Below are 25,134 nucleotides of genomic sequence, written 5' to 3'. Positions count from 1 at the left end.
GCTAACTGTTGTGTCCACGTGTACAGTGATACTGGTTTCAGTTTGTAAACGCTGCCGCCCTGCAGCAAATACACGCTTAAAGGAGATACTCCAAGGAATACAGTCCTTAAAACCTGCTTCCAAAAATCCAGCTTTAGCTCTTCAGTTTGCTGAGCACCGCTAACAGGCTGGAGTTTGTGGGCTCTGTGCTCTCAAACCGCGGTCCCGTGAGAGCTCTGGCATAGTAACTTGGCCTCTGAAGATTGTCTCGTCCGAAACAGAAGAGCTTCGGTGCCTGGACCCGGATTTCCACTTCGCCTTCCTGCCAAGGAGGCATTAAGAAGAAAACCACAGGGGCGCCTGGGTGGCTTAGTTGGTTAAACGTCCGACTTGGGTCATGATCTCGCGGTTCGTGGGTTTGAGCCCCGCGTCAGGCTCTGTGCTGACTGCCAGCTCAGAGCCTGGAGCCCATTTCAGAGTCTCCCTCTCTCTGACCCTCCCCTGCTCACGCTGTCTCTCTCTCCCTCTCTCTCCTAGAAATAAATAAAAAATATTAAAAAAAAAAAAAAAGAAGAAAACCCCAGGCCCCAAATGGCGTCGCTTAGGTTAAGGCCCTGCGACAGCAGAGCGAGACTCGATACCTGACGTGACTGCAGTTCAGCTCCTGAGAAGTGTCGCTTCCAGCCACTTTCTGGTCAGCCTGGAACCTGACTGATAGTCTCTTTCCATCCCCCTTAGGAGGGGGACTTTGCCTAAAACAATGGATTCTTTGCTGATATTTTCATTTTTTGCTATTCCCTCTCTATCTTTAAAAACTTTTCCTTTTGGGGGCACTGAGGCAGTTCATTTGGTTAAGTGTCTAACTCTTAATTTCGGCTCAGATCATGATCTCACAGTTCGTGGGATCGAGCCCCGCATTGGGCTCTGCGCGGACAGCACAGAGCTTCCTTAGGATTCTCTCTCTTCCTCTCTCTGCCCCTCCCCTGCTTGCATTCTCTCTCTCTCTCTCTCTCTCTCTCTCAAAATAAATAAATTTAAAATAAAAAGCCTTCCCTTTTCCGTAAGCCCTTTAGAGCTCCCCTCTACTTGCTAGACGGGATGCTACCTGATTCGTGAATCAATTAATAAAACCTGCTAGAGCTTTAAAATTTACTCGGTTGAATTTTGTTATTTAACCGGCATAAAGGTAGTTTCCCGCTCATCTTGAACGCAAACCGTGACTCCCCAGGGACCCTGAACTTGGGCAGTGTTGAGGAGGCAGCGGCTGATCTCATTCCCTGAAAAATGTTAAGTCGAGCCAGCTCCTCAGCTGTCCTTCCCTTGACCTTCCCCCAGTTATGTTTGATGCTCTACATTTTGCTCTGCAGCATTTCAGAGATAACAAAACATAGAAAGGTGAATATAGCAGACAGTCACAAACCCACCTCCTCACTTTGTGTACAGAGAAGTCCCCAGCGTGTCCCTCCCCCTTTTCTGCCTTGGGCCCCACTAGAGACAGAGACGGCTCTAAACCTCGCGTTGAACTTGTTCTTGCACGCCTTTGTGTCATTACAGGGAAGAGGGTTTTACAGGCTTTTCGATTTTATTGCTTTTTTAATTTTATTTTTCATGTTTATTTTTGAGAGCAACAGAGACAGAATATGAGTGGGGAAGGGGCAGAGAGAGACGGAGCTGTAGAATCCTAAGCAGGCTCCAGCCTCCAAGCTGTCAGCACAGAGCCTGACGCGGGGCTTGAACTCAGGAACTGCGAGATCATGACCTGAGCTGAAGTCGGACGCTTAACCCACTGAGCCCCCCGGTGCCCCCGTTTTATTGCTTTTGAATGTAAGTCTTTCTGACTTGACTGATCCTTTCAATAGCATGATATTCTTAAACCCAGTAGAAGACTGATTACTTGAGTAAAATGTTCATCTCACGGGGTTGGTTCTTGGGGTACCAGCATCTCTCTGCCTTTGTTTCCCACATCACTGGTCCTATGACAGCGTGAATGATCTACATACCACTGAGTTGTACACCTTGAAGTGGCAAATTTGGTGTTATGTGGATTTCACCTCAGTACAATGAAAAATAAACAGCTTACACACTTGGAGCCTTCCCAGAGCCAAGTACGCTAGCAATTTTTTCCTTAGTCAAAGCAAGTCACGTAAGAGAGAGGGGTGGGGGTGTGTGTGGAAGGCCTGGGACATCTCTGACAAGTGCAGCGGCTCTAAGGAAACGGCTTCGACTTTGGGGGGACCCTCCGGGGCTGCTGAGGTTGTTTGCAGCGCACTAGGGGCCTTCTGGGTCCAGCTGAGGCCGGGGTAGGTCCTGGTCCCTGCCTTGTTCTGGGCTCAGCTGGCTTTGCAGGTGTTGTTCGTAACAATGGGCGGCCACTCGGAGCAGCTGTGAGGTGGGGACAGGACCGATGCCTCCAGCGGCCCTCAGGGAAATCTTAAAAGGGCAAGTCCAGCATTTGTCCTAGGAGATGGCAGCGAATTCTCCAGAAGCTCCATCTGGTAGGTCACAACGATTCAATGACAGTATATGTGGGATGCTGGAGTCTCATGAGCCCCAAATGTGGTTACAAGAACAAATGTATTTGGGGCGCCTGCATGGCCCAGTCGGTTAAGCATCTGACTCTTGATTTCGACTCAGGTTGTAATCTCTTGTTTCATGAGATCAAGCCCCATGTTGGGCCCTGCGCTCTTGGCGCAGAGCCTGCCTGGTATTTTCTCCCTCGCTCTCTGCCCCTCCCAACACTCTCTGTCCTTTTCTTAAAATAAATAAAGGAACAAACAAAGAACAAAAGTATTGAGCTGTATTTTGAAGCCCGAGTGACACCATCCATTCAAGGATTGATCAGAAATCTTTAGACAAGGGGCCCTCGGCTGGCTCAGTTGGTAGAGCATAGGACTCTTGATCTTAGAGTTGTGAGTCTGAGCCCCATGTTGGGTGTAGAGATTACTTTAAAAATAAAATCTTAAGGGGCGCCTGGGTGGCTTAGTCGGTTAAGCGTCCCAACTTTCGCTTAGGTCATGATCTCACGGTTTGTGGGTTCGAGCCCCGCATCAGGCTCTGTGCTGACTGCCAGCTCAGAGCCTGGAGCCTGTTTCGGAGTCTGTAACTCCCTCTCTCTCTGACCCTCCCCTGCTCACGCTGTCTCTCTCTCTCTCTCTCCTAGAAATAAAACATTAAAAAAAATTTTTTTAAATAAAATCTTAAGAAAAAAATCCTGGGGTGCTTGGGTGGCTCAGTTGGATAAGGATCAGACTTTGGATCAGGTTCGGTATCTCACGGTTCATGAGTTCAAGCCCCATGTCAGGCTCTGTGCTGACGGCTCAGAGCCTGGAGCCTGCTTTGGATTCTCTGTCTCCTCTCTCTCTCTCCCCCTCCCCCACTCACTCTCTCTTTCAAAAATAAACATTAAAAAATTTTTTTAATTTAAAAATATAAAAATTCTTTGGGGCGCCTGGGTGGCTTAGTCGGTTAAGCGTCCGACTTTCGCTTAGGTCATGATCTCGCGGTTCGTGGGTTCGAGCCCCGCGTCGGGCCCTGTGCTGACTGCCAGCTCGGAGCCTGGAGCCTGTTTCAGTCTGTGACTCCCTCTCTCTCTGACCCTCCCCTGCTCACGCTGTCTCTCTCTCCTAGAAATAAATAAAACATTTAAAAAAATTAAAAAAAAATAAAATAAAAATATAAAAATTCTTTGATGAAAGGCAGAAAGGAAACCTAACAGTGTAGGGCCCTGACTGAGCCAGGCAGTCACGGTGTGCCTCCCAACACGTGATGCGGGACTAAGCCAAAGTACCCACGTGGAAGAGGTGTGGGAGAACCTCCCGACTAGTGGCTGCAGGCTTGGTTGTTTATTGACATCACCTGGGGAGATTTAACTTGTGGCCACGAGCGCCTGGGTAGCTTAGTCGGTTAAGCATCTGACTTGATTTTAGCTCAGGTCATGATCTCACAGTTTGTTAATTCGAGCCTGGTGTTGGGCTCTGTGCTGATGGTGCGGAACCTGCTTGGGATTCACTCTCTCCCTCTAAATAAATAAATAAATTTAAAAAAAAAATCTGTCTATGGATGAATGGGTGGATGGGTGGATGGGTGGATGGATGGATGGATGGATGGATGGATGGAGCTGCCTGGGACCCAGCTAACAAGGTGACAAATCCATATGTGGGAAATCAAGATGGTTAAATTCATTTTCACAACAGGTCAAAGCTATGGGGGGGAGACTTCTCTAGATTAAGCAGCAGTTAAAACAACCAAATAGAGGGACACCTGGGTGGCAAAGACTACCTTTGGCTCAGGTCATGATCTCACTGTGAGTTTGAGCCCAATGTGGCTGACAGCTCAGAGCCTGGAGCCTGGTTCAGATTCTGTCTCTGTCTCTCTCTCGATTTAAATAAACATTAAAAAATGTTTCAGTCTGTGACTCCCTCTCTCTGACCCTCCCCTGCTCACGCTGTCTCTCTCTCTCTCTCCTAGAATAAAACGTTTAAAAAAAAAAAAAGTTGGAGGCTCAACCAACGGAGCCACCCAGGTGCCCCCAAAACATAGCATATTGTTAACCATAGTCACCATGCTATATATTACATCCCCATGACTTTCTGTATCCGTGAGCTCAGTTTTTTCTTTGTTGTTCTTTTTTTGTTGTTGTTGTTAGATTCCACATGTGAGTGAGTTCCCTTAGCATTGGTCTTTGGTTCCCTTATTTCATTGAACATAGTGTCCTCAAGGTCCATCCATGTTGTTGAAAACGGCAAGGTTTCCTTCTTTTTATGGCTCAGTAATAGTCTATCGTATATCACACCGTCCTTATTCGATCATCCACTGAGTTTCCATATCTTGGCTACTGTAAATAATGCTGCAGTGAACAGAGGGGAACATATATCTTCTTTAGTTTTTTTGTTTGGATAAATATCCAGGAGTAGAATTAATGGTTCATAGGGTAGTTCTAGTTTTAATTTTTTGAGGAACTGCCATAGTGTTTTCTACAGTGGCTGCACCAGTTTACATTCCCACCAACCGTGCACAAGACTTATCTTTTCCCCACGTCCTCGCCAACACTTCTTTCTTGTCTTTCTGACAACAGGCATTCTCACAGCTACAAGGTGATCCCTCCTTGTGGTTTTGATTTGCACTTCCCCAACGATTAGCTATGTTGAGGATCTTTTTCATGTACCTGCTGGCCATCTGCATGTCTTCTTTGGACAAATGTCTGTTCACATCCACTGCCCATTTCTAAATCAGATTGTCTTTTTGTGATTGAATTGTCTGAGCTTTTTATATATTTCGGATAGTAACCACTTATCAGATGTAGGAGTTAGGAATATTTTCTCCCATTTGGGTAGGTTGCCTTTTCATTTTGTTGATGGTTCCCTTTGCCGTGTGGAAGCTTTTTAGTTTGCTGTGGTTCTGCTTGCTTTTGTCTTTGTCGACGGTGCTTTTGGTGCCAAATACAAAAAATCATCACCAAGACTGATGTCCAGGAGATTCCTTGCTTCTGTTTTAAGAGTTTTATGGTTTCAGGTCTTCTGTTCTTTAACCCATTTTCAATTATTTTTGTACGTAGTATAATATAGTGGCCCCGTTTCCTTCTTTTGAATGTGGTTGTCCAGTTTCCCCAACACCATTTATTGAAGAGACTGCTCTCTACCCATTGTATGTTCTTGGCTCCTTTGTTATAAGTTGACCATATGTTCATAGGTTTATTTCTGGGCTATCTTGTTCCATTGATCTGATCCTGCTACCGTACTGTTTCAAATACTATACCCTGGTAATATACTTCATCAGGAAGCATGATCCCTCCAGTTTGCTCTTCCCTGAGATTACTTTGGCTATTCAGGGTCTTCTGTGGTTCCCTATAAATGTCAGGAATTTTTTTTTTTCCTGTGAAATGTCATTGGAATTTTGGTAGGGTTGAAGACTGTTTGGGGGAATATGGACTTTAAATGTTTGTTTTTTGAGAGAGAGGGAGAATGGGAGGGGGACAGAGAGCGGGGTGGACAGAGGATCCCTGCACGGACAGCAACCAGCGATGTGGGGCTCAAATCCACAAACCTGAGCCACCCAGGTGCCTGGGGAATACGGACATTTTGACAATATTCCCATCCATGAGCACCGTGTACCTTTACATCTGTGTCTTCAGTTTTGCTTTCATCAGTGCCTTAAAGTTTTCAATGTACAGGTTTTTCATCTGCTTGGTTAAATTTATTCCTAGGTGTTCTTTTTGATGCAATTGTAAATTAGATTGTTTTCTTTGTTACTTTATTAGTGTATAGAAATACAACAGACTTTGTATTTTGTATCCTTCAACATCAGTGAATTCCTTTCTTCTATCAGTTTTTTCCGGGGGTCTTTAGAGGTTTCTATATATAATACATTGTCTGCAAGTAGTATCCATTTTCCTTTACAATGTTTGCCTTTTCTTTTTATGTAATTGTTCTAGCCCTTGTCAACTACAAAACTAGTATGAAAGCTGAGATTCAAACTATTATTTTTTTTTTAAAGTGTTTGTTTTTTGAGAGAGACCGAGAGAGCGACACCAACAGAGCATGACTGGAGGAGGGTTCGAGAGAGAAAGGGAGACCTAGAATCTGAGGCAGGCTCCAGGCTGTGAGCTGTCAGCAAAGCCCGACACTGGCCTCGAACTCCCAAACCGTGAGATCCTGACCGAAGTCGGATGCTTAACTGATTGAGCCACCCAAGTGCCCCCAAACCCTAGTTTAAGTGCCACCTCTTCCCCAGACCCTACTGCCCTTATAGAAACAGTGGAAACCGTTTGTGCACTTCAGTTTCTGGTGCTGGGCCTGGGCTTCCTTTGGGCTGACCCAAGGTGGAGAGCCAGCCCTGCACCGCTTCCCTCCCCACTCACACCCCCCCCCCCAGCAGAACCGTACCAACTCTTAGTCACAGTGGACTAACTCCTTCAGCATTTGCTGTGGCCCACGCTGTCCTGAGCACTTTGGGTGTTGGGGGCTCTGCAGCGAACAAGGAGACCTAGACCCAGGCTTTGGGTGTATACCCCAACACCCCGTCCCCTTGTCTGACCGTTCCAGCCCACAAGCCTTAGAACTCAAGAGGCAAGAGATATTGGAGAGTGGAGCAAAAATCTGGTAGGGATCCTGTGAGCTAGGTCAGCCCTCTAACCAAAGACAAAGCCACACAGACTGTAGGCCTATACGAAGCCCTTACATTCCCAAGAACACCGAGAGTTTAGTTTGTTGCCAACCACTGCCCCAAGCTGCGCAGCTATCGGGTGTCTGCATGGAATAGACATCCTGGCTAAATGTCACAAGAGGCACTATTTTTTTTTTTTTAATGTGTGTTTATGAGAGAAAGAGAATGCGTGAGCAGAACAGAGGTAGAGAGAGAGACAGAATCCGAAGCAGGCTCCAGGCTGAGCTGTCAGCAGAGCTCGACCCAGGGCTCAAACCCACAAACTGTGAGATCATGACCTGAGAAGCTAGGCGCTTAACTGAGCCACCCAAGCGCCCCTGCAGTGGCATTTAATAACCACCTCAAGCAATGAAGCTTTGTACTTCCAGTACTTCTGATCACACTGAGGAACACATCTCCCTTGGATGCCAGTGTGTCTTAACCCTTTCCTTGAAGTTGGTTAGTATCTCTTTAACGAAGACTTCAGGATTTAGACCCAGAGCCTTCGGCAGGTAACCTTATTGAATTATAATTCAGTATCCTTTGCCTTTTGCCCTTGTATTTTTTTATATTCACTTAAAATTTCTGTATTTTATATCTTGCACGTAGAATTTCTTTAAAAAAAACTTTTTTTTAATGTTTTATTTGAGAGAGAGGGAGATACAGAATCTGAAACAGGTGCCAGGCTCTGAGCTAGCTGTCAGCACAGAGCCCTGACGCGGGCCTCGAACCCACGAACCATGAGATCATGACCTGAGCCGAAGTCGGACGCTTAACCGACTTGAGCCACCCAGGCGCCCCCTGCATGTAAAACTTCTATTTCCGTATCCAAGTTTTATCTATGGCTAGTGATAGCAGATTAGTAATTTCTGGCAGAATGTTAGGATTGAAGAATAATATCCCAGGTTTGAGGATTAAGGCACAGGGTTGGGAGTTGCAGTTTGAATCTTGGCTCTCCCAAGATGTTTTTCTTGGGGGGGAAAATTTTTTTAAAAAAAATTTTAATTTTTTTTTAAATAATTTATTTCTAGGAGAGAGAGAGACAGCGTGAGCAGGGGAGGGTCAGAGAGAGAGGGAGATACAGACTCTAAAATAGGCTCCAGGCTCTGAGCTGGCAGTCAGCACAGAGCCCGATGCGGGGCTCTAACCCACGAACCTCGAGATCATGACCTAAGCGAAAGTCGGACGCTTAACCGACTAAGCCACCCAGGCGCCCCTAAATGTATTTTTGAGATGGACAGCGAACAGAGTTGGGGCAGAGAGGAGACACAGAACCCGAAGCAGGCTCCAGGCTCTGAGGTGACAGCACAGAGCCCAACATGGGGCTTGAACCCACAAACCATGAGGTCATGACCTGAGCTGGTCAGGTGCTTAACCGACTGAGCCACCCAGGTGGCCCAGAAAAAGATTCAGCTTTTTGAACATCGCTTTTTCTGTTGACTTACAAGATGCTCCACTGTGCCAAAAATAAGGACACCGAGTGTGAATGGAAGGTTTAGAAGTACCAGAACTAAATGGCAGAACACATTAACACAAACATAACAAAGATGATTGTTTCATCTCACAGTTTTATTACCCTAGCCACAGGCCACTTAGGTGACAGAGGTAGTCTCGTTCCTCTATTAGTTTTTAAAGCAGAATTTTCGTAACCTAAGTACCCGCTTTGTACCCTAACACCTCCCGTTCCATAGGACGCTGGGTTTTCAGGGTTTCTGAAATACAAACAGGACCTATGGATAATTCTAAATGTCTTCCCCTTCCGGGTCACTTTGCCAGCACTGTCCCTGGTTGTAAAAGCAGGTTGTTTATTGCAAAAAGCTGCCCCGTAAAGTCTGTAGTCCTCCTCCTGGAAGCTCCATTTGGGCTCCGCTGGGGGAAGGGTACCCAGGATGCCTGGGGTGTTTCTCCACTTTCGTCTGAGACTATCAACTTTTTAACTTTAACTTCAAATAATTAAAAACGCGAATCATGAACATGAAACAAGGGCGAATATGGCCGAACTTAAAAATCTGAATACTCTTCGGAGAGCACTGAAAACACCTAATAAATAGGACCGCTCCGTCGAGGGGCGGTGAGGCTCCGCGAGAAAAGCTCATTGACACGCGGGGCTCATTGCCAAGGCTGGCAGTGTCCTTCCGTGCGCTCTGACAAGGAACAAGGGCGGGGGGGGGTAGGGACGGGGAGCGGCCAGACAGGTGCCGAGAGCCCAGGGAGCGCCCTGCATGTCACTTACTCCCCTTGCAGCGGCGGACAGGGCACACGAGTCACGAGTCCGTCAGCGGGTGGGGGGCTCAGAGCCCAGACCCGACCCTGATTGGGGCGGGGGCGGTGTTCAGCGGGGCGCCTCGGGCCGCACCAGGGAGTCAGCCTGGCTCAGGGCGAGCCTGTCCTTCTTCTCCTTCTGCAAGACCTGCTCCTCCCACAGCGCCTGGTCCACCTGGTCGTCGGTGAGCACCACGGGCCTGTACTTCTCGTCGAAGAGCCGCTCGTTGGCCTCGGAGCGCAGCTGCTGCGGCCCGACGACGCGCAAGTGGGCCGGCAGGTGGAGGAACTCGTCGTCGTTAACGTCGCAGTCGTGCATGCGCGCGGCCAGCACCCACCAGCGACCGGCGAAGCCCACGTCCAGGACGCGGGCCGGGAAGTCGGCCCAGCGGGGCTGCAGGTGGCGGCAGCGGGCCTGGTAGAGGCTGGCCTGCGCGTCCACGGGCGCCTCGTACACGAGCGAGCACAGGCCCAGGCTCACGTGGCGGAGGCGGCCGCGGCCCCGCAGCCACAGCAGCCGCTGCACGTGCGCCTCGGCGGCGCGGCTGCGCGTGGCCGGCGCCAGCAGCAGGAGCGTCCCCGACGCGTCGAGCAGCGCCGCCTCGAAAGCCGCCTCGCCCGGCGCCAGCGCGCAGCAGGCCGCCGCGCCGCCCAGCAGCCCCACGTACGCGGCCGCCCGCCCGGGCCGGGCCCGCGCCGCCGCCGCCGCGTCCCCGCAGGCCTCGGCGTAGTCTCGGAGCAGCACGCGGGCCCAGGAGCCTGCGGGGAGAGAAGCGGTGACGGACGCCGGGCCGCGGCGGCCACCCCGCCCGGCCGCCTCCCGCCGCTACTCACCCAACCGCGCCCACACGCCAAGCTTCGCGGCCGCCGGGCCCGCGGGAGTTTCACGGTTTCGGGACCAAAACCTCTTCAGAGCGGCCGCCGCCATCCTCTTCCGGCCCAGCGTCCGTGTCCGAAGAGAAACGCCCGGAAGGCGGAGGAAACGGCCCGGGCGGCTCTCCTGCGCAAGCGTCAAGAGCGCCGGAAGTGGCTTCTCGTCGGAAGAGGATGGAATCCGGACCCGGCGCCGGATGTTGCTGTCTGGTCTGAGCGGGGTCTTCGGTGGCGGGTAGGCGGGCCGCGCAGGCGCAGAGAGTCTGGGCCACGCCGCCGGAGGGAGCCTCAGGTGAGGGGGGCGGGGTGCACCTGGGGGGCGGGGGCGGCGGATTCAGGCCCGGCTCGGTGCTCTTAGCTGCCGCGCTGGGCTCTCCTGAGGAGCAGACCTCGGGGAGGTGGTGGGCACCGAATAGGGGTGGGGGCGGGTGTCATTGGCTTCTGTCCTCAGAGCGGGATGCAGTGACGCCCCTGGGTGACCATGGCAGCGGCCGACGAGCTGGCCTTCCACGGTAAGTGCGGCCTCGACCTGGCCAGGTCCCGGCGGCCTGAACCTCCCACCCGGGTTCCAATTCCCGTGTTACCTGAATCCCCAGCCCGCCCTGAGCCCTCACCCCGACCCAGGCACGACACCCGTTCGTGACACGAACCCCGCACCAACCCTGAGCTCAGATGTCAAGCCAGAGCCTCTCTCCCTGACCTGACCCCATCCCAGCACCAGCCTTAAATTGTAGGAGTGGGAGAACCCACCCTCCACCTCCCCCCAAACTTAGGGAGTTGGAGAGAAGGGTTAGGTGGCCCCGGGTGGGGAGTCTTGGCCCCCAGATGAGCAAGGGGCCAAACCAGCCTGTCCCGACTCCCCAGACTTGCCTGTGGCTCCTATTCCTTCTCGACAGAGTTCGAGGAAGCCTCTAGTCTGCTGGCTGAGACCCCAGATGCGGCCACTACCAGTGGGAGCGGTCAGCTGAGCCCCCAGGGGCACGTGGCTGTGGCTGTGGACTCTGGTGGGAGCTATGGAGCCGAGGAAGAGGGGGAGGAGAGCGACAGGACAGCGGTGAGTCACGGAAGTGCCCCTGCCCCCCCCCCCGCCCACCCACCCCCGCCTGCCCGCTGCCCCCGCCCCCGCCCCCGCCCGGCTGAGAGCGCAGCCCCTCAGAGCCCTTGCCGTGAAGCTCCTGCAGGAGAAGCCGCAGCCGGGACTCTGGACATTTGGCTACTATCAGAGTTTCTTCGACGTGGACACATCCCAGGTCAGGTCCTGCAAGCTGGTGGCCTGGGGCTTGGAGTCACAATGGGGTCCCACCCCGTCCCTATTCACTGAGACCTCCCTGTGCGCAGAGTGCTGGTGCTGCCCGGGTGGGCGGGCCTAGGTGCCCCGCCCCCCCGCCCCCGCTGGTAGCGGTAACGTGGGGCGCCATAAGGGTTAGGGGGTGACCGGGGCTCAGGGGAACACAGATGCACGTGCTCTGGCGGGTAGCGGAGGGCCCCCTGGAGGAAGCGAGGAAGGGGCTAAGGCCTAAAGGAGAAGGAAGACTCAGCTGGACAGAGAGATGGGAAGCCTGTGTCCTAGGCACGGGGAACAGCAGATGCAGGGGACCAAAGGCGAGGGAAGGCACGAACTGTCCCAGGAGCTACCTGTCACTTGATCTGGTTGGAGAGTGGGAGGTGGGGGACAGGCAGGCAGGGCCCGTGGGCTGTGCTGAGGAGCGCGCGTTTTACGCTGAGGGTGCGGGGAACCGGGGAAAGGTTTAGAGCAGAAGAGGAAACAGACGGGGTGCAAAGAAGGTGGGTCGGAGGCGCCGGGGAGGGAGAGAATAAATCCGGGGTGCAGAGCAGGGGACGGAGTGGAGGGAGATGGAGGCAGGAGGAGGCTAAGAACTCGTGCCCCAGGGCTGGGAGGGGAGGCCCAGCAGAGTCGCTCGCAGTGGCAGCGCGCCGGGGGCTGGGGGCTGGGGGCTGGCCTGGGGAAGGGGCTGCAGCCCGTCGAACCCAGGGGGGACCATCTGAGCCCTTTCAGGCCGAGGAGCTGCGAAGTCGGCCTGGAAAGAGTCTCTAAGGGCAGGGCGGGAGTTAGGCCCTTTGGTTGGGGGTAAGGGCCCCGGGCAGGCTTCCATTCTGCGCCCCACCCCGTCCCTAGGTCCTGGACCGAATCAAAGGCTCGCTGCTGCCCCGGCCTGGCCACAACTTTGTACGGCATCATCTGCGGAATCGGCCGGACTTGTACGGTGAGTGGTGGCGCGCATTCAGCTCAGTAATCCCATCAGCGCACGTGGCCTGAGCCCCAGACCCCGGCATGCAGCCCAGAGGCGGGCGGAGGTGCTCCCGGAGAGCGGGGGACACACATTCTGTGCGGGGAGACAGACACACGGAAGGTTGCCTGGGGCAGTGGGGCTCGGGACGACAGCGGGCCGGCTAGAGCACGAGCGTCGCTGTCTTGCATAGTTCAGTCAGGAAGGGCCCCTCTGAGAGGGACGAGAGAATGGGCCTTGGTTGGGGTCAGGAGACCTAGGGGAAGAACATTCCAGAAGGGGACATAAGCCTTGTGGTGGGAACCTGCTAGAACTGCAGGGCAGTATCCTCACTGGAGCAGAGCGAGCTGGGCGAGGCCACAGGGGCGACAGGACAGACCTCGCAGGCTTCGTAGGCCGTAGCGAGAAGGGATCTCTGAGAAGCGCTCTTGGGCTCCCTCTGGCCACTGTGGGGGGTGGGGGGAGAAGGGCCGGGGCAGGTGACAGGAGGGCAGTGGGTGCCGTGGTCCGGGTGTGGGATGGCCCCAGGGGTCTCTGTCATTAAAGGGATCAGGGAGTTAAAGAGGTTGAGGAATTGCCAGGGAGGTGACACAGAAACAGCATGGAGTCATACTAGAAAGCACATGCAGAGGAGTGTTTCTAGAAGGGAGAGATCAGCTGCCAGGAGGCCAAGAAAGAGAAGGAACTGAGCCAGAAGTAGATCCAGCCACCGCTGGTCATCGCTGGTGACCCGGGGAAGAGTCGGGTTGATGGAGCGGTGGGGGTGGAGGTGGCTCAGGGCTTGGAAAGAAGTTTGGGTCCCAGCACAGTGGCCACGGGACAAATCACCTGTCCCGGAAGCCCTGGGCGCTCACCGTGCCCTGCCCCCAGGCCCCTTCTGGATCTGTGCCACGCTGGCCTTCGTCCTGGCTGTCACTGGCAACCTGACACTGGTGCTGGCCCAGAGGAGGGACCCCTCCATCCACTACAGTCCCCAGTTCCATAAGGGTAAGTGGAGGGTGAGGCCCAGCCCCGGGCAGAGCTGGGAGCGCCACGGAGCCAGGTGGGTGACTGCCGGCCCCGCCCCACAGTGACTGTGGCCAGCGTCACCATCTACTGCTATGTCTGGCTGGTGCCGCTGGCGCTGTGGGGCTTCCTGCGGTGGCGGAAGTGTGTCCGGGAGCGTGTGGGGCCTTACACCTTCCTGGAGACCGTGTGTGTCTACGGCTACTCGCTCTTCGTCTTCATCCCCACCGTGGTAAGTGGGGCCCGGGGCTGGGGCAGCAGGCACCGTGGGGATGGCCCTGTAGCTAGCTGCCCGTGTCGCCCCCAGGTCCTGTGGCTCATCCCTGTCCCGTGGCTGCAGTGGCTGTTTGGGGCGCTGGCCCTGGCCCTGTCGGCCGCCAGCCTGGTGTTCACCCTCTGGCCTGTTGTCCGAGAGGACACTCGCTTGGTGGCCGCCGTGCTGCTCTCCACCGTCGTGCTGCTCCACGCCCTTCTGGCCACGGGCTGTAAGGTATGGGGTGGGGGTGGGGGTGGGGAGGCCGGGCCTGGGGACGGGGAGTCACCGGCCCCCACCAGCGCTGACCCTGGGGGGCTTCCGTTCAGTTTTACTTCTTCCAGCCGCTGCCCCTGGCACCTCCGCTCCAGGCCACGTCTCTGCCCCCACACCTGCTGCTGCCGCCCACCCCGAGGTCCCAGGTGACCTAGGAAGGCCCGAGCCGCAGGTAAGGGACGGTTTCAGGCCATGACTGGGGGTCTTCCTGCCTTTGCTCCTCGACTGAGGCCTCGAAGGGCTGGCGGCTCCCAGGAGTGTCTCTCTTTCAGGCCCAACCGAGGGGACGCCTCCGCCTGCCCCGCCCCTCACACGAGGACTGAAGGCTCCCTTGACCCCTTGAGATTGCTCTGCTACGTTCCAGACTTTTCTTACAAAGCAAACACTTTTATTTTCTATGCAAAGGTGATTCAGAGAATTTATATAAAGGAGGGAAAGGGGCAGCCAAGCGGGGAGCTTCCGGTGTGGCCATGGCCGCCCTCCCCCCCCCCCCCAGGCTGCCTGCTAGGCCTCTGTGTTCCCTGGGGGGACGGTCGGGAGGGCAAAGGGGCCACCCCCACCTCCGCTGCGCCTGCCCTTCCCGGGGTGCCCGGTGCGCAGGTCCTGGGGCCTCCTTGCCTGAGCTCCCCCACGGCCAAGTTTGGGGCTGTTAGAAAAGGGGGTGGGGGGGGCAGAAGTAGAAGAAAATGGCCTGTGCTGAAACATACATTTCCTCGTTTATTTTTGTTTTTTCGGGGGTAAGGGTGGGGAGAGGTCCCTGCAAGGCCCCTTCCCCAGCTGGGGAGGGACCGCAATGCCATCATAGTCATAGGGACTGGAGCGTCTACAAACGTGGAGGGAAGCACACAGGCCAATATGAGCTACAAGGGAGAAGGACGCCGTTCACGACAGAGCCTTGAGGTCGCTCAGGTCTGCCCCCAGCGGCTGCCAGTGGCCCTTCCCTCTAGGCCCACAGGGGCCACCTGCTCTAGCTCTTGGCAGGGGTGGGGGAGGGGACCTGCAGGGGCTCAGGGGCAGGACAGCAGCAAGAGGCAGGGGGCCGAGGATGGAGGGAGGGCCTTCCCGACAGCCGGGTGGGTTGTACATTCAAGTGTGAGGTGAACCCTTTGGGGGGGAGGGGGAGCCTCGGTTCTCTAGAGGCCTGGCCCCGCCCCTATCCCAAAGCCGCAGCCGGGCTGCCCCTCACCCCTGTGCCTCTGAGCTGGGGCGAGGGGCTGCTGGCTCGGCCCGGCCGGCCTGGGTCCTCAGAGGGTTTGTGGATTTGACACTGGTTCTTCTCGTAAAAAAATAAAATTAAAAAAAGCAGCATGTCACGCCCGTTGTGACCAAGGCCTGGTATTGAAGGGGAGGCCCCGCCCGGCCCAGATGGCCTTCCCCCTGGAGACAGGCACCGGGGGGGCCGGTGCCGAGGGACCTGGGGGGGGGGGCTGGCAGCTGCTGCCCACCCCCCACCCCCGGCCCGCAGCTGTCAGGCCCAGACACGCCTGTTACAGAAGATGTCAAACCCAGGTCAGGGTAGAGGGCAGGAGAGGGAAGTGGGGCTCCCACGACATGATCTTGTGTAAAATACGGCAGCGACACACACTCGGGGCCAAGATGTGTGGGGGGAGGGCGGTGGAGGGGGGCGGCGGCGGCGATGGTGTGTAAAAAAGTGTCTGAGTTCCCATAGCAAAGAGGGCTGTGACCGGATGTTTGGGCTCCTCCGGTACAGGGTGAAAGCCGCCCAGGCAGGGGTGGGTGGGCAGGGTCTTCATTTGGTTTCCTGGTGCTGTCAGTCTGTTCCAGGCCGGCGGCGCCTAGCTCCCGTAGTGCATGGTGTTGGTCGGGATGGACATGGGGGAGGCCATCGAGATGGCAGGGCCGCCCATGGTGAACTGGCTGTTGACCGCGTAGTGGGCGCTGGAGCCGCCGCCGCCGCCGCCCTGGGCGCCTGAGGAGCCTGTGGGGCGGGGGCGGGCACTGAGTGGCCAGCTCGGCCCCCTCGCCCGCCCAGACCCGCAGCAGAGTCAGAGAGAGCGCGCGCAGGCGGGAGGGCAGGCGGGTGGCCCGGGGCTCGGCACGCACGCGCCCCCGCGGGACCCCGCTCCCGCCGCCCGCCGTTACCTTGGACAATGCCCGTGCTCATTATGGAGCCCATCCGGGAGTGGGTGTGATTGACAATCCCCGTGTTGGCTGCGCAGCGGGCGGGAGGGAGGAAGGAAGGAAGGGAGACGGCGTCACCGCCCCCGGCCCGGCCCCCCCACACCCCCGTCGCTAGGGTGTGGGGAGGGTGGGTGCGGCGGCTGCAGAGCGAGGCAGAGAGGAGCGGAACGGGGCCTCCACCGGGAGCCCCAGGAAGAGGAGAAGGTGACGTGGAGACACCGCGGCGCAGAAAGGCCGAGCGCACAGCCGCTCCTGGCCGCCGCCCGCGCCGCTCCCGGACCCCAGGGGCCACTCACCTAGAGGAATCAGGTTGTTGTGGCCCACGCTGGAGCCGCCGGCGATAACACTGCTCAGGTCGTAGGCGGTCGGCATCCCTGCGCGCGGAGGGGGAGAGGTCAGGGGCTGGGAGCCCGCGGCCCGGCCCCGGGGAGCCCCCGCCCCCCGCCTCGCCCCCGCAGGGCCGCTCACCAGCCACGGCCATCCCGCTGCTGAGGTTGTAGGTGCTGCCCGTGTTCCACATGTTCTCCGAGGGGGACGTGTAGTGCGAGCCGGGCGGGGGCGACGGCGTCGTGCCCGTGTATCTGCAGCGGACAGACGCGGGCGGGGGGGGGGGGGGGGGGGGGGGGGGGGGGGGGGGGGGGGGGGGGGGGGGGGGGGGGGGGGGGTGAGAGGCTGCAGGCTGGGAGGGCCACCCCGCGTTCAGGCCGAGGGCCGATCCTACCTGAAGAAGGGGTTTTTCAGATCCAGGAGGTTACTGGATTTGGAGCCCGTCTGGTCTACCTGGGCCACAATACTGATGTCATAGCTCTGTCTGCAGAGAGGGCAAGGGGAGGGACAGCCGTGAGCCGGCTGGGTCGACGGACCCCTGCCTCCCCCAGCCCCAGGTCACAGCTCACACCTTTTGTTGGCGATAAGCAGACATGTCCCTGAGAGCGTGTCCCCGGCCTTGGCGAACAGTGGTGACTGGAACAGGCACCGGACCTGGTACCAGTGGGTCAGGGGCTCCGTTGGGGCCGTGGACAGCCACACTGTCATTCTGCAAGGACAGGCATACGCTTGACCAGGCTGGAGCCGCCACCCTGTGCACCCTGAGCTCTACCCAAGCATCTCTGACGGGTCCTCTGGGGTCCTGGAGCCGAGACAGGCTGGCTGCCCCGGCGTCCCAGGCACGGGCCTGCACGCACACACAGGTCCACGGGCATGGGGGGGTGGGGGCACTCACCCTGACATCTGCGCCAAGAGACGCAGGTCCCACGGGGGACAGCCACTGAGTGCAGGGTAGAGGACCCCTCCCACAGCAGTCTCTGGCTCAGAAGTGAGCCCTCGCTGCCTTTCGGAGGGCTCCGGGAGCTAGGGGAATCCTAGCCTTCCTCCCAGCCCTCCGGCAGCCTTCCGAGCTGGCCAGGCCTGGGGAGTCTGGGGGCCGGGGCAGCGGGGAGCACACGGCGTGCTCTGGGCTCTGTTGGACTCACATGGAGCCGATGAAGGCGACGTCAAACCAGAAGGCCAGACCGTGAACTAGCCCGGAATGCAGCATGTGGAATTTGAATGGGATTTCTATCCTGGAAGGCAAAGGGCAATGATGGCTGGGGAAGCCAAACGGGTTGCCGACAGAGAGGGTGGCTGGGTGCAGTGTCCGGGGGCCCTTGCGTGCCTCCTGCGGGCGACTGCGGTGGCCCTAGATTCCAGAAGGAGCAGGGCTCAGGAAGAGGGGCCCGGGTACCAGTACCTGTGCAAATCTCCTTCTTTGGCTTCTAAGAAGTTCACTGTGTACTTGACAGACTTGGCCATCAGGATCCGGATGTCAAACGTATCCTGGGAGAGACCACAGCATGACTTGGCTTCAGGCGCAGAGGCCAGGCAGGAAGGGGAGAGCTCTGTCCCGCTCCCTGTCTGCCCATGGCCTTGAGGCCGTTCAGCTAAAACCACTTCACCTTCCCTACTCAGATGTGCCGGGGGCGGACGAAATGGCACACCACTGTGGAGGGCAGGGGGGTGACGACTCTCAAAATAAGCATCATTCACGGGCATTAAAGGCTTGGCGGCTCCGCTGCTGGGAATTTAACCTCCAGATCCACGTGCACATTTGCAAGTTTACACGCGTAATTAGGTCGTCTAGAGCAGACACACACTCTGGAAACCATCTCATTAAACCACCAATGTGCCATCCATAAACGACTGAGAAAGAACGAAGAGGCTCTTTGTGAATAGACAGGGAAAGATCTCCGAGATGAACTGTTAGGTTAAAAAGCAAGCTGGAGAGCTGAGTGCTGACGTCCACACCCAGCTATGACGAAGGCTTTTCATCAGACTAACACTCCTGTGAAGAACTGTATGAGCTGAATAATATACACAGGAAGCCTGCAGCCCTAGTTTGAAAGCACGGAAGAGTGACCAGAGCAGCCATGGCTTTGAAAGCCCACAACCTAGAGAGAGGGGAGGTGGGTTTTGGCCTGTGCCTTTCCCCTTTGGGGTAGGACCTTTCAGCCTCCCTGGATGGGGAAAGCAGAACGGGGGCTCAGGGTTACCAAGTCAGCTAGGATTCAAGGTGAAGATATGAAACAAAAGGGAAATGTGGAAACATGAGATGGACGTTCTACGTGTAGTTTCACTCGGTGGCGTTTGTCAGTTCCTGAGCTATGTTGCGGGGTGGGCTTTAGAGGCAAAGAAACCAAGCAGGAACCCACTATAAGACACTGAAAAAGTAAAAAAAAAGGCTCAGCTGCATAGGGGTGCTGGGAGGCTGGGACAGGGGGTCCCCCGTGGGACCCCCACCATGCTTACACTGAGACCACTGCAGGCGCCTAAAGCAAAACTCTCCAAATGTAGTCTCTTCCAGCGCGCTCCCGAGGTCAAAGCTACTTTTATGATAATGCTAAGATGTTTTCTGCCTTTGAGGTCACTCACCTGTGATAAACACAACCGACTGGACACAGAAGCAGAATCCAACTGTCTTCCATGAAGCCAGACATTAAAGAGATTCGCAAATTAAAAATGCCAACTGTTCTCGCTGAATAGTTTCGGAGAATACGTTTTTTTCTTTCTGTGAAAATGCTATTTAGGGGTGCCTGGGGGGCTCAGTTGGTTAAGCGGCCAACTTCCGCTCAGGTCACGATCTCACAGTTCGTGAGTTCAAGCCCCGCGTCGGGCTCTGTGCTGACAGCTTGGAGCCTGGAGCCTGTTTCAGATTCTGTCTCTCTGCCCCTCCCCTGCTCACGCCCTCTCTGTCCCTCAAAAATAAATAAATGGTTTTTTAAAATGTTGTTTATGGCGACCTTGAGCTTGTTATCATTTAAAAATATATTTTTTTTAATATATTGGGCTTAATTAATATCAAGAGATATTGGCAGTGTACCAATAGCTAAAACACTAACAAAAATTGTTTGGGATCCTCCACTTTTAAGAATGTAAACAGGTCATCTGAGACCAAAATGCTTGAAAACCACTGACTGTCTTACAAGGAAGCCAAGAAATAGACCAACAAAGTCAAGTCTGAAAAGTAGCTTCTAAATATATCAAGTGCCGTATAGGACCAAGGTGATCTATCTATATGTGGCTAATTGCCTGAAGGAGGAAGGAAAAACATCATCCAGAGCCTCTATAATTTTTCATTCTGGCATCCAATGACCAGACATACCAAGAGACAGAACAAAAGAATGAGAGCCAAAAACTAAGAGAATAAACAAAAAATCAAATACACTAAACACCCAAGTAGTAAAAGTGACCACAGATTTAGAGTATGTACAAGAAAGAAAGCGTAGAAAAACGTGTATTTCAGAGAACTAAAAAAAGTAAACAAAATAAGATCTGATACAGAAATTAAGAATTAGAAATTCAGGGGCACCTGGGTGGCTCAGTTAGTTAAGTGTCCGACTTGGGCTCAGGTCATAATTTCACGGTGAGTGGGTTTGAGCCCCGCGTCAGGCTCTGTGCTGACAGCTAGCTCAGAGCCTGGAGCCTGTTTCAGATTCTGTGTCGCCCTCTCTCTCTGACCCTCCCCTGCTCACACTCTCTCTCTCTCTCTCTCAAAAATAATAAATATAAATAAATAAATAAATAATTTTTAAAAAGAAAGAATAAGAAAATCAGTGTAAACAGCAAAGAGAAGGTTGGAACTGGAAGATGAATCTGTAGGAAATGTGAAAATGAAGGAAACGAGAAAAAAGGATGGAAGGAGAAAAAGAATGAGGCAGGGGTAGTCTCTAAAGAGATAGTGCCCAAGAGTCTCCCAAAAACTAGTGAAAGACATCAAGTAGGGGAAAACAATATAATCTTAGTAATACAAAAGATAACAAAACAATATTCAGGGTAAAGAGAAAAAAGATGACAAATTCAGACCCACAAAGATAATAATTACATTAAATGCAAAATGGTCTCAATGTTGTAAGTAAAAGACCAAAAAAAAAAAAAAAAGTCAGTCTGATTAAAAATCAAATCCCAAATATATGCTGCTTACATGAGACAAACCTTAAGTAGTAAGGACACAAAAAGGTTGAAAGTAGAAAGATGATAAAACATACTGTACAAAGATTAACCAAAAGAAAGCCAGAATAGTTGAACTATTACTAGGGAAAAAAACAAAACAAAAAAAGGACTGTAGGGCAACATGTACCACTTCAGGGGGGAGAAAAAAGGAACCCCTTTTACAATGATACAAGGATCAATCCAACAGGAAGATACAACAGTCATAAATCTATATGCACCTAATAACATGTCAAAAAACATAAAGCCAACTCAGAAATGGAAAAAGAAATCTACAGTGATAGGAAAAGCAGATCCCAACTTCCCCCACCTCCCCAAATCAGTAGAGACAGGCAAGATTTGACCAACATGATTAACTATTGTGACCTAATTGACGATAGAGCATTCTTCTCAATGGATAAATATATTTTTTTCTCAAGTAGAGACAGAACAGTATCCAAAAGGGATCACATAGTGGGCACGAAGCAACTGTCAATAAATTTCAAAGGACTGAAATCATACAGTGCATGTTCTCTGATCACAGAAAGAAAAATAGTTTGATTATGCTATATTTTGAGAGGAAAAAAAGATTATATATTTGTGTGTGTGTGTGTATGTATTTGTATATGCACATTTAGATACAAAGCTTCTGAAAAGATATACAAGAAATACTGTTTGCCAGTAGGCTTTCAGTTTTATTCTTTTGTGATTTTTGAACCAGGGGTCTATATATCAGTTCAAAAATCTCAAATAATCTCAATTAAAAATCAAAATCAGTTCACCAAGAATCACTTAATCTATCAGCAGTTGCATATATTGCGTGCCTACTGTGTGTTAAAGCACTCTACATGCACTGCCACTTTATTCCCAACAACCCCTGTGCGAGCTCTGTGTAGCAGCAAAAGCAAGAGCTCAGAGATGGGCAGTGGCTTTCCTAGGGCTGCACAGCTTGCACAAGGCCTAACAGGAAAGCCCATGTCCCCCTCCTGTCACCCCAGAGGAGGGCCATGCCTAGCGCTAACTGGCACAGTGCCTTGAGTGCCCCACTCACCACCACTGGCTGCCGGAAATACTCGTCCACTGCAGCGCCTCGGAGGGCTGACAGGTCCACTCCGTGGAAGGATGGCTGGTACCTGCAGAAAGCCCCCACCCCCACAGCAAGGTCACTAGTAGCAGGAAAGACAGGTGGGGTGGGCTGCCTTCTCTCCCAGCTGGCCCTCATCCAGCCCAAGTCTCTCGGGTCCTACTGAGGATGTGGAGAAAAAGAGAAGCGGGGCCGTCCCTGAGAAGGCAGGACACCCAGGTCACACTCACCAGAAGTTGGCCTTGGTGAACTGCTCCATGTAGAGCTGTTCATCCGTGAAGGGTGCGAGATGGACGTCACCAATGGTGGGGAACATGTTTCCTGGGAGTGGGGGGCAGGGAGGGGTGCTGGCGTCAGGGTGGGACATCCCAAAGCTCCTGGCAGAGCTTCCAAATGGCCCCAGGACCCCCGGCCGGGGACTTCCCAGCCTCTCATTCATTCGTTTGCACATCTGTGCGACACAAAGGTACTAAGCGTCATCTCTGCCACTGGCCAAGATGAGCACTTGACACGCACTGTCTCATGAAACGTGGACGGCCAGCCAGGGAAGCAGGAAGGCCTGTCCTCATGTTCCGTTACTAGGGCTGGGAGGTGGGAAGGCACCTGCCAAAGCCTGAGGGGGTAAGCAAGCGGTGCCTGGGGTGCAGCGAGGCCTCCGGGTCCTTGCTCGGCCAGCCAGGGACATGCTGTTGTCCACAGACAGGTGTGCAGCCAGGGAAAGCGAAGCAAAGCTCTCCGCATGGAGCGAAGGTGAGCCCTAGGCCTCGCTGTCAGCACCTCAGATGAGGCTGGAGGCTGGGGTGGGGGGTCAGCTGAATTGCAGGGTCTGGCAAACAGGTGGGCCACTTGGCCACCCTAGTCTGGTACATGGCCAGAAATGGGAAGGGGGGGTGGCCAGGGTCCTCCCTCTGTGTGACTCAATGAACAGACAGATGAGTCCCAGCCAGTGGCAGAGAGCGCTAGAGCTTGGGAGGCCCCGCTCGCCTCCGGTGGTCTAGGGCCCCAGATCACCTGGCCTCCAGATGTGGGCCTCCCTCCCTCCTTCCATGCAGGAGAGGGGGCCCTGAGGCACTGGGAAGAATCAGCTAGAAGGCTCAGCTACAGCCACTGAGATGGGGCGGGGGAGATGCCGGACTCTGGTTCGGAAACCACACTCCAGGCCACCTGGCCAGGAGTAAACGGCCAGTCTTCAAGGGCGTCATGGGAAAGCGCCCCTGCTCTGAAGGCACCTAAAGGTCCGTGGCTGGGGAGAGGATTCCCTTCAGTCCACAAAGATCATGTTGGCAGGGGACAAAGACACGCACGCACGCAGGCTGGGGGCAGGGTGGCAGGGCGGGCGGCCTGCCAGAGCCTGACTCCCCTCTGTGCTCAGGCTCCGTAAGGAGGAGCCCATTCTCGGGGGCGCCCCCCCCGCCCCGGCCAGCTTCGTCTACCTACAGGATAGAAAGGGAGGAGACGGGGTCCAGGACACACACGCACTCCCCCTCCCCCCGGCAGCTGGCCTCGCACACGCACGCCCGTGACACAGCCCACAGCTGCGGGGAGGCCAGAGGACCAAAGCCCCTGTTCCCGCACAGAACCACCATCCCCCGGCCCCCACGCGGCCACCAGCCCGCTGGCTTCCGTGTTCCGCCCACGGCTGCGGCGCTGGCTGGGGCCCTCCTGTGCCGCACGTACACACGCACGCACGCGCACACACACACGCACACGCACACAGCCCCTTGCCTGCACAGAAATACTCAAGAAACATACACAAACCCCGCACCGAGCACAGAAACGGCCACACCAGCAGACCTTCTGGGCGGAGCACGTGAACCCCAGACACACGCACAAGTAGGTATGAACAGCCTGCGACGCAGGTGCGTGGACAGGCAGGCACAGTGACACGGACAGGAGGCCACAGAAGGGCAGGCCAGACAGTGGCTCCCTGACACTCGAGAACCCCCGGCCCACCCTCTCACACACGCCAACTCCCTCCTCTGTCTCCCTGGCTCCGGAGGGGCCCGGGGGCCTGTCCCCCTAGGATGAGGTCTGCGGGTGCCGGGAGTGGAGACAAGGCCGGCCCCTTGGGAAGTGCCCACCGCACAGCCCCTGCCGCGACCCCCACTCCCACTGGGCACCGTCCCCACGGCAGAGGCGGCCCGGAGGCTCTCTGGGGGCAGGGCAGGTAGAGGTCCGGCCCCCACACCCGGGAAGCCACAGCCGGCCGGGGTGGGGAGGGGACTGGGGGGCGAAGGCCGTGATGCCCCCACCCCCACCCCGGACCTCAGGCCGCCGACGCAGGCAGGCGGGTAGCAGAACCACGATTGTCCCACCTGAGCTCTGCGGCGGGACCCCCACGCCGGCGAGGACACTCACCCCCCGGCCTCAGGTACTTCTTGGCGTGGAGGTAGCTCTCGAGCATGCGCTCGTTGAAGAGCATGTAGCCCATGGGCTCCGAGATGATGATGTCCACCTGCTCGGGGAGCGAGACTTCCTCCACCTTCCCGGGGATGACCACGATGCGCTCGGTGAGGTTGTTACTCTTCACCAAGACCTGTGGGCGCGTGGGGGGTGCCCAGAGGCGTCATGGGGGGCCCTGCACCCAGCCGCACCGGGAGTCACCACCAGACCCTTCCTCTCAGGGGTGGGCTCCCACCCACGCATGGCCACCAAATCCCCCCGCCTCTCGACGGCATCCCAGCCAGAGCCATCGCCAGCCACGGCCCATTAACAGCTCACTGCAACCTTGGTCCTCTCTCAGGACCTTTCCTGCGGTGGCTCCCCGGTCCCCTGAGGTTACCTCCACCCTTTGAGGACAACAGCTGATGGGAGGAGACGAGGAGGCTTTGCTACAGCCACCAAAGCTAAACTTGGACACACCCTCTAGTCCGGCGACTCCAGTGCTAAGATCGTGTCCCACAGACGTCACCGCACGTGAGAGGGGACACGTGGTGGGGTTCAGCACAGCGTGCGTTTGTACTACAAAGACCGAAGCGGCCCAAAGGTCCATGATGGCCTAACCGCATCTAAACAAACAGCAGTCCCCTGGGCAAAGGGATGCCCTGCAGCCACTCGAGATGGGGAGGGAGCTCCTTATGTGGGGACAGAACCCGGCGCAGGGGGCAGAGCACGGCGACGAGGCGGTGTGCGGTCAGAGGAGGCCCTGAGAGCCCCCATGCGGGTGCGGGGGGCCGGGCAGTAGTGGGGAAGGGAGGGCGCCTCACAGTTTACCCTCTGCAATTTTTTGGTTCTGAACCTTGCGAATGGAGGTTTCAGTGCGCGGAAAACAAAACAAGAAAATGACGGCATAAACGAAAGGAAAGTCTGTCACCCTGACTCCACAGACGTGGGCAGCGGGGCTCAGAGCAGGGCCACGATCCCCCCACCTCGCGTCTGTGTGACTGCGCAGGCTACCCCCTGAAGCAAGA

General features: G+C 55.4%; 3 protein-coding genes across 3 annotated transcripts in view; 1 reads left to right on the top strand and 2 right to left on the bottom strand.

Annotated features, from left to right (window-relative positions):
• Nucleotides 1–8,667: 8,667 nt before the first annotated feature.
• Nucleotides 8,668–10,399, bottom strand: TIMM29 (translocase of inner mitochondrial membrane 29). The gene is made up of 2 exons (XM_039250950.1): nt 10,216–10,399; nt 8,668–10,140 (listed from the first exon to the last, which is right to left on the bottom strand). The coding sequence occupies exons 1-2, from the start codon at nt 10,307–10,309 to the stop codon at nt 9,452–9,454; spliced, it is 783 nt and encodes a 260-aa protein (XP_039106881.1). The 5' UTR covers nt 10,310–10,399; the 3' UTR covers nt 8,668–9,451.
• Nucleotides 10,400–10,451: 52 nt separating this feature from the next.
• On the top strand, nt 10,452–15,350 carry YIPF2 (Yip1 domain family member 2). Its single transcript, XM_039250948.1, has 10 exons — nt 10,452–10,546; nt 10,706–10,766; nt 11,151–11,308; nt 11,427–11,504; nt 12,392–12,479; nt 13,374–13,490; nt 13,574–13,740; nt 13,816–13,998; nt 14,091–14,209; nt 14,310–15,350. The coding sequence occupies exons 2-9, from the start codon at nt 10,736–10,738 to the stop codon at nt 14,190–14,192; spliced, it is 924 nt and encodes a 307-aa protein (XP_039106879.1). The 5' UTR covers nt 10,452–10,546; nt 10,706–10,735; the 3' UTR covers nt 14,193–14,209; nt 14,310–15,350.
• Nucleotides 14,735–25,134, bottom strand: part of CARM1 (coactivator associated arginine methyltransferase 1) — a 40,300-nt gene continuing 29,900 nt past the window's right edge. Inside the window, exons 6-16 of the mRNA XM_039250959.1 lie at nt 24,083–24,260; nt 21,955–22,045; nt 21,692–21,773; nt 17,909–17,994; nt 17,652–17,741; nt 17,078–17,215; nt 16,901–16,990; nt 16,648–16,760; nt 16,476–16,553; nt 16,141–16,209; nt 14,735–15,976 (exon numbers count right to left, since the gene is read on the bottom strand). Of these exons, the coding sequence (XP_039106890.1) occupies nt 15,834–15,976; nt 16,141–16,209; nt 16,476–16,553; nt 16,648–16,760; nt 16,901–16,990; nt 17,078–17,215; nt 17,652–17,741; nt 17,909–17,994; nt 21,692–21,773; nt 21,955–22,045; nt 24,083–24,260 (1,158 nt within the window). The 3' untranslated portion in view covers nt 14,735–15,833. The remainder of the gene's footprint in view (nt 15,977–16,140; nt 16,210–16,475; nt 16,554–16,647; nt 16,761–16,900; nt 16,991–17,077; nt 17,216–17,651; nt 17,742–17,908; nt 17,995–21,691; nt 21,774–21,954; nt 22,046–24,082; nt 24,261–25,134) is intronic.

The sequence above is a fragment of the Hyaena hyaena genome, unplaced genomic scaffold, assembly GCF_003009895.1.
Source record: "Hyaena hyaena isolate Hyena2069 unplaced genomic scaffold, ASM300989v1 scaffold_392, whole genome shotgun sequence".
Taxonomy (NCBI): domain Eukaryota; kingdom Metazoa; phylum Chordata; class Mammalia; order Carnivora; family Hyaenidae; genus Hyaena; species Hyaena hyaena.
The sequence above is the reverse complement of the archived record's forward strand: the minus strand, read 5'-3'. Positions and strand labels throughout refer to the sequence as shown.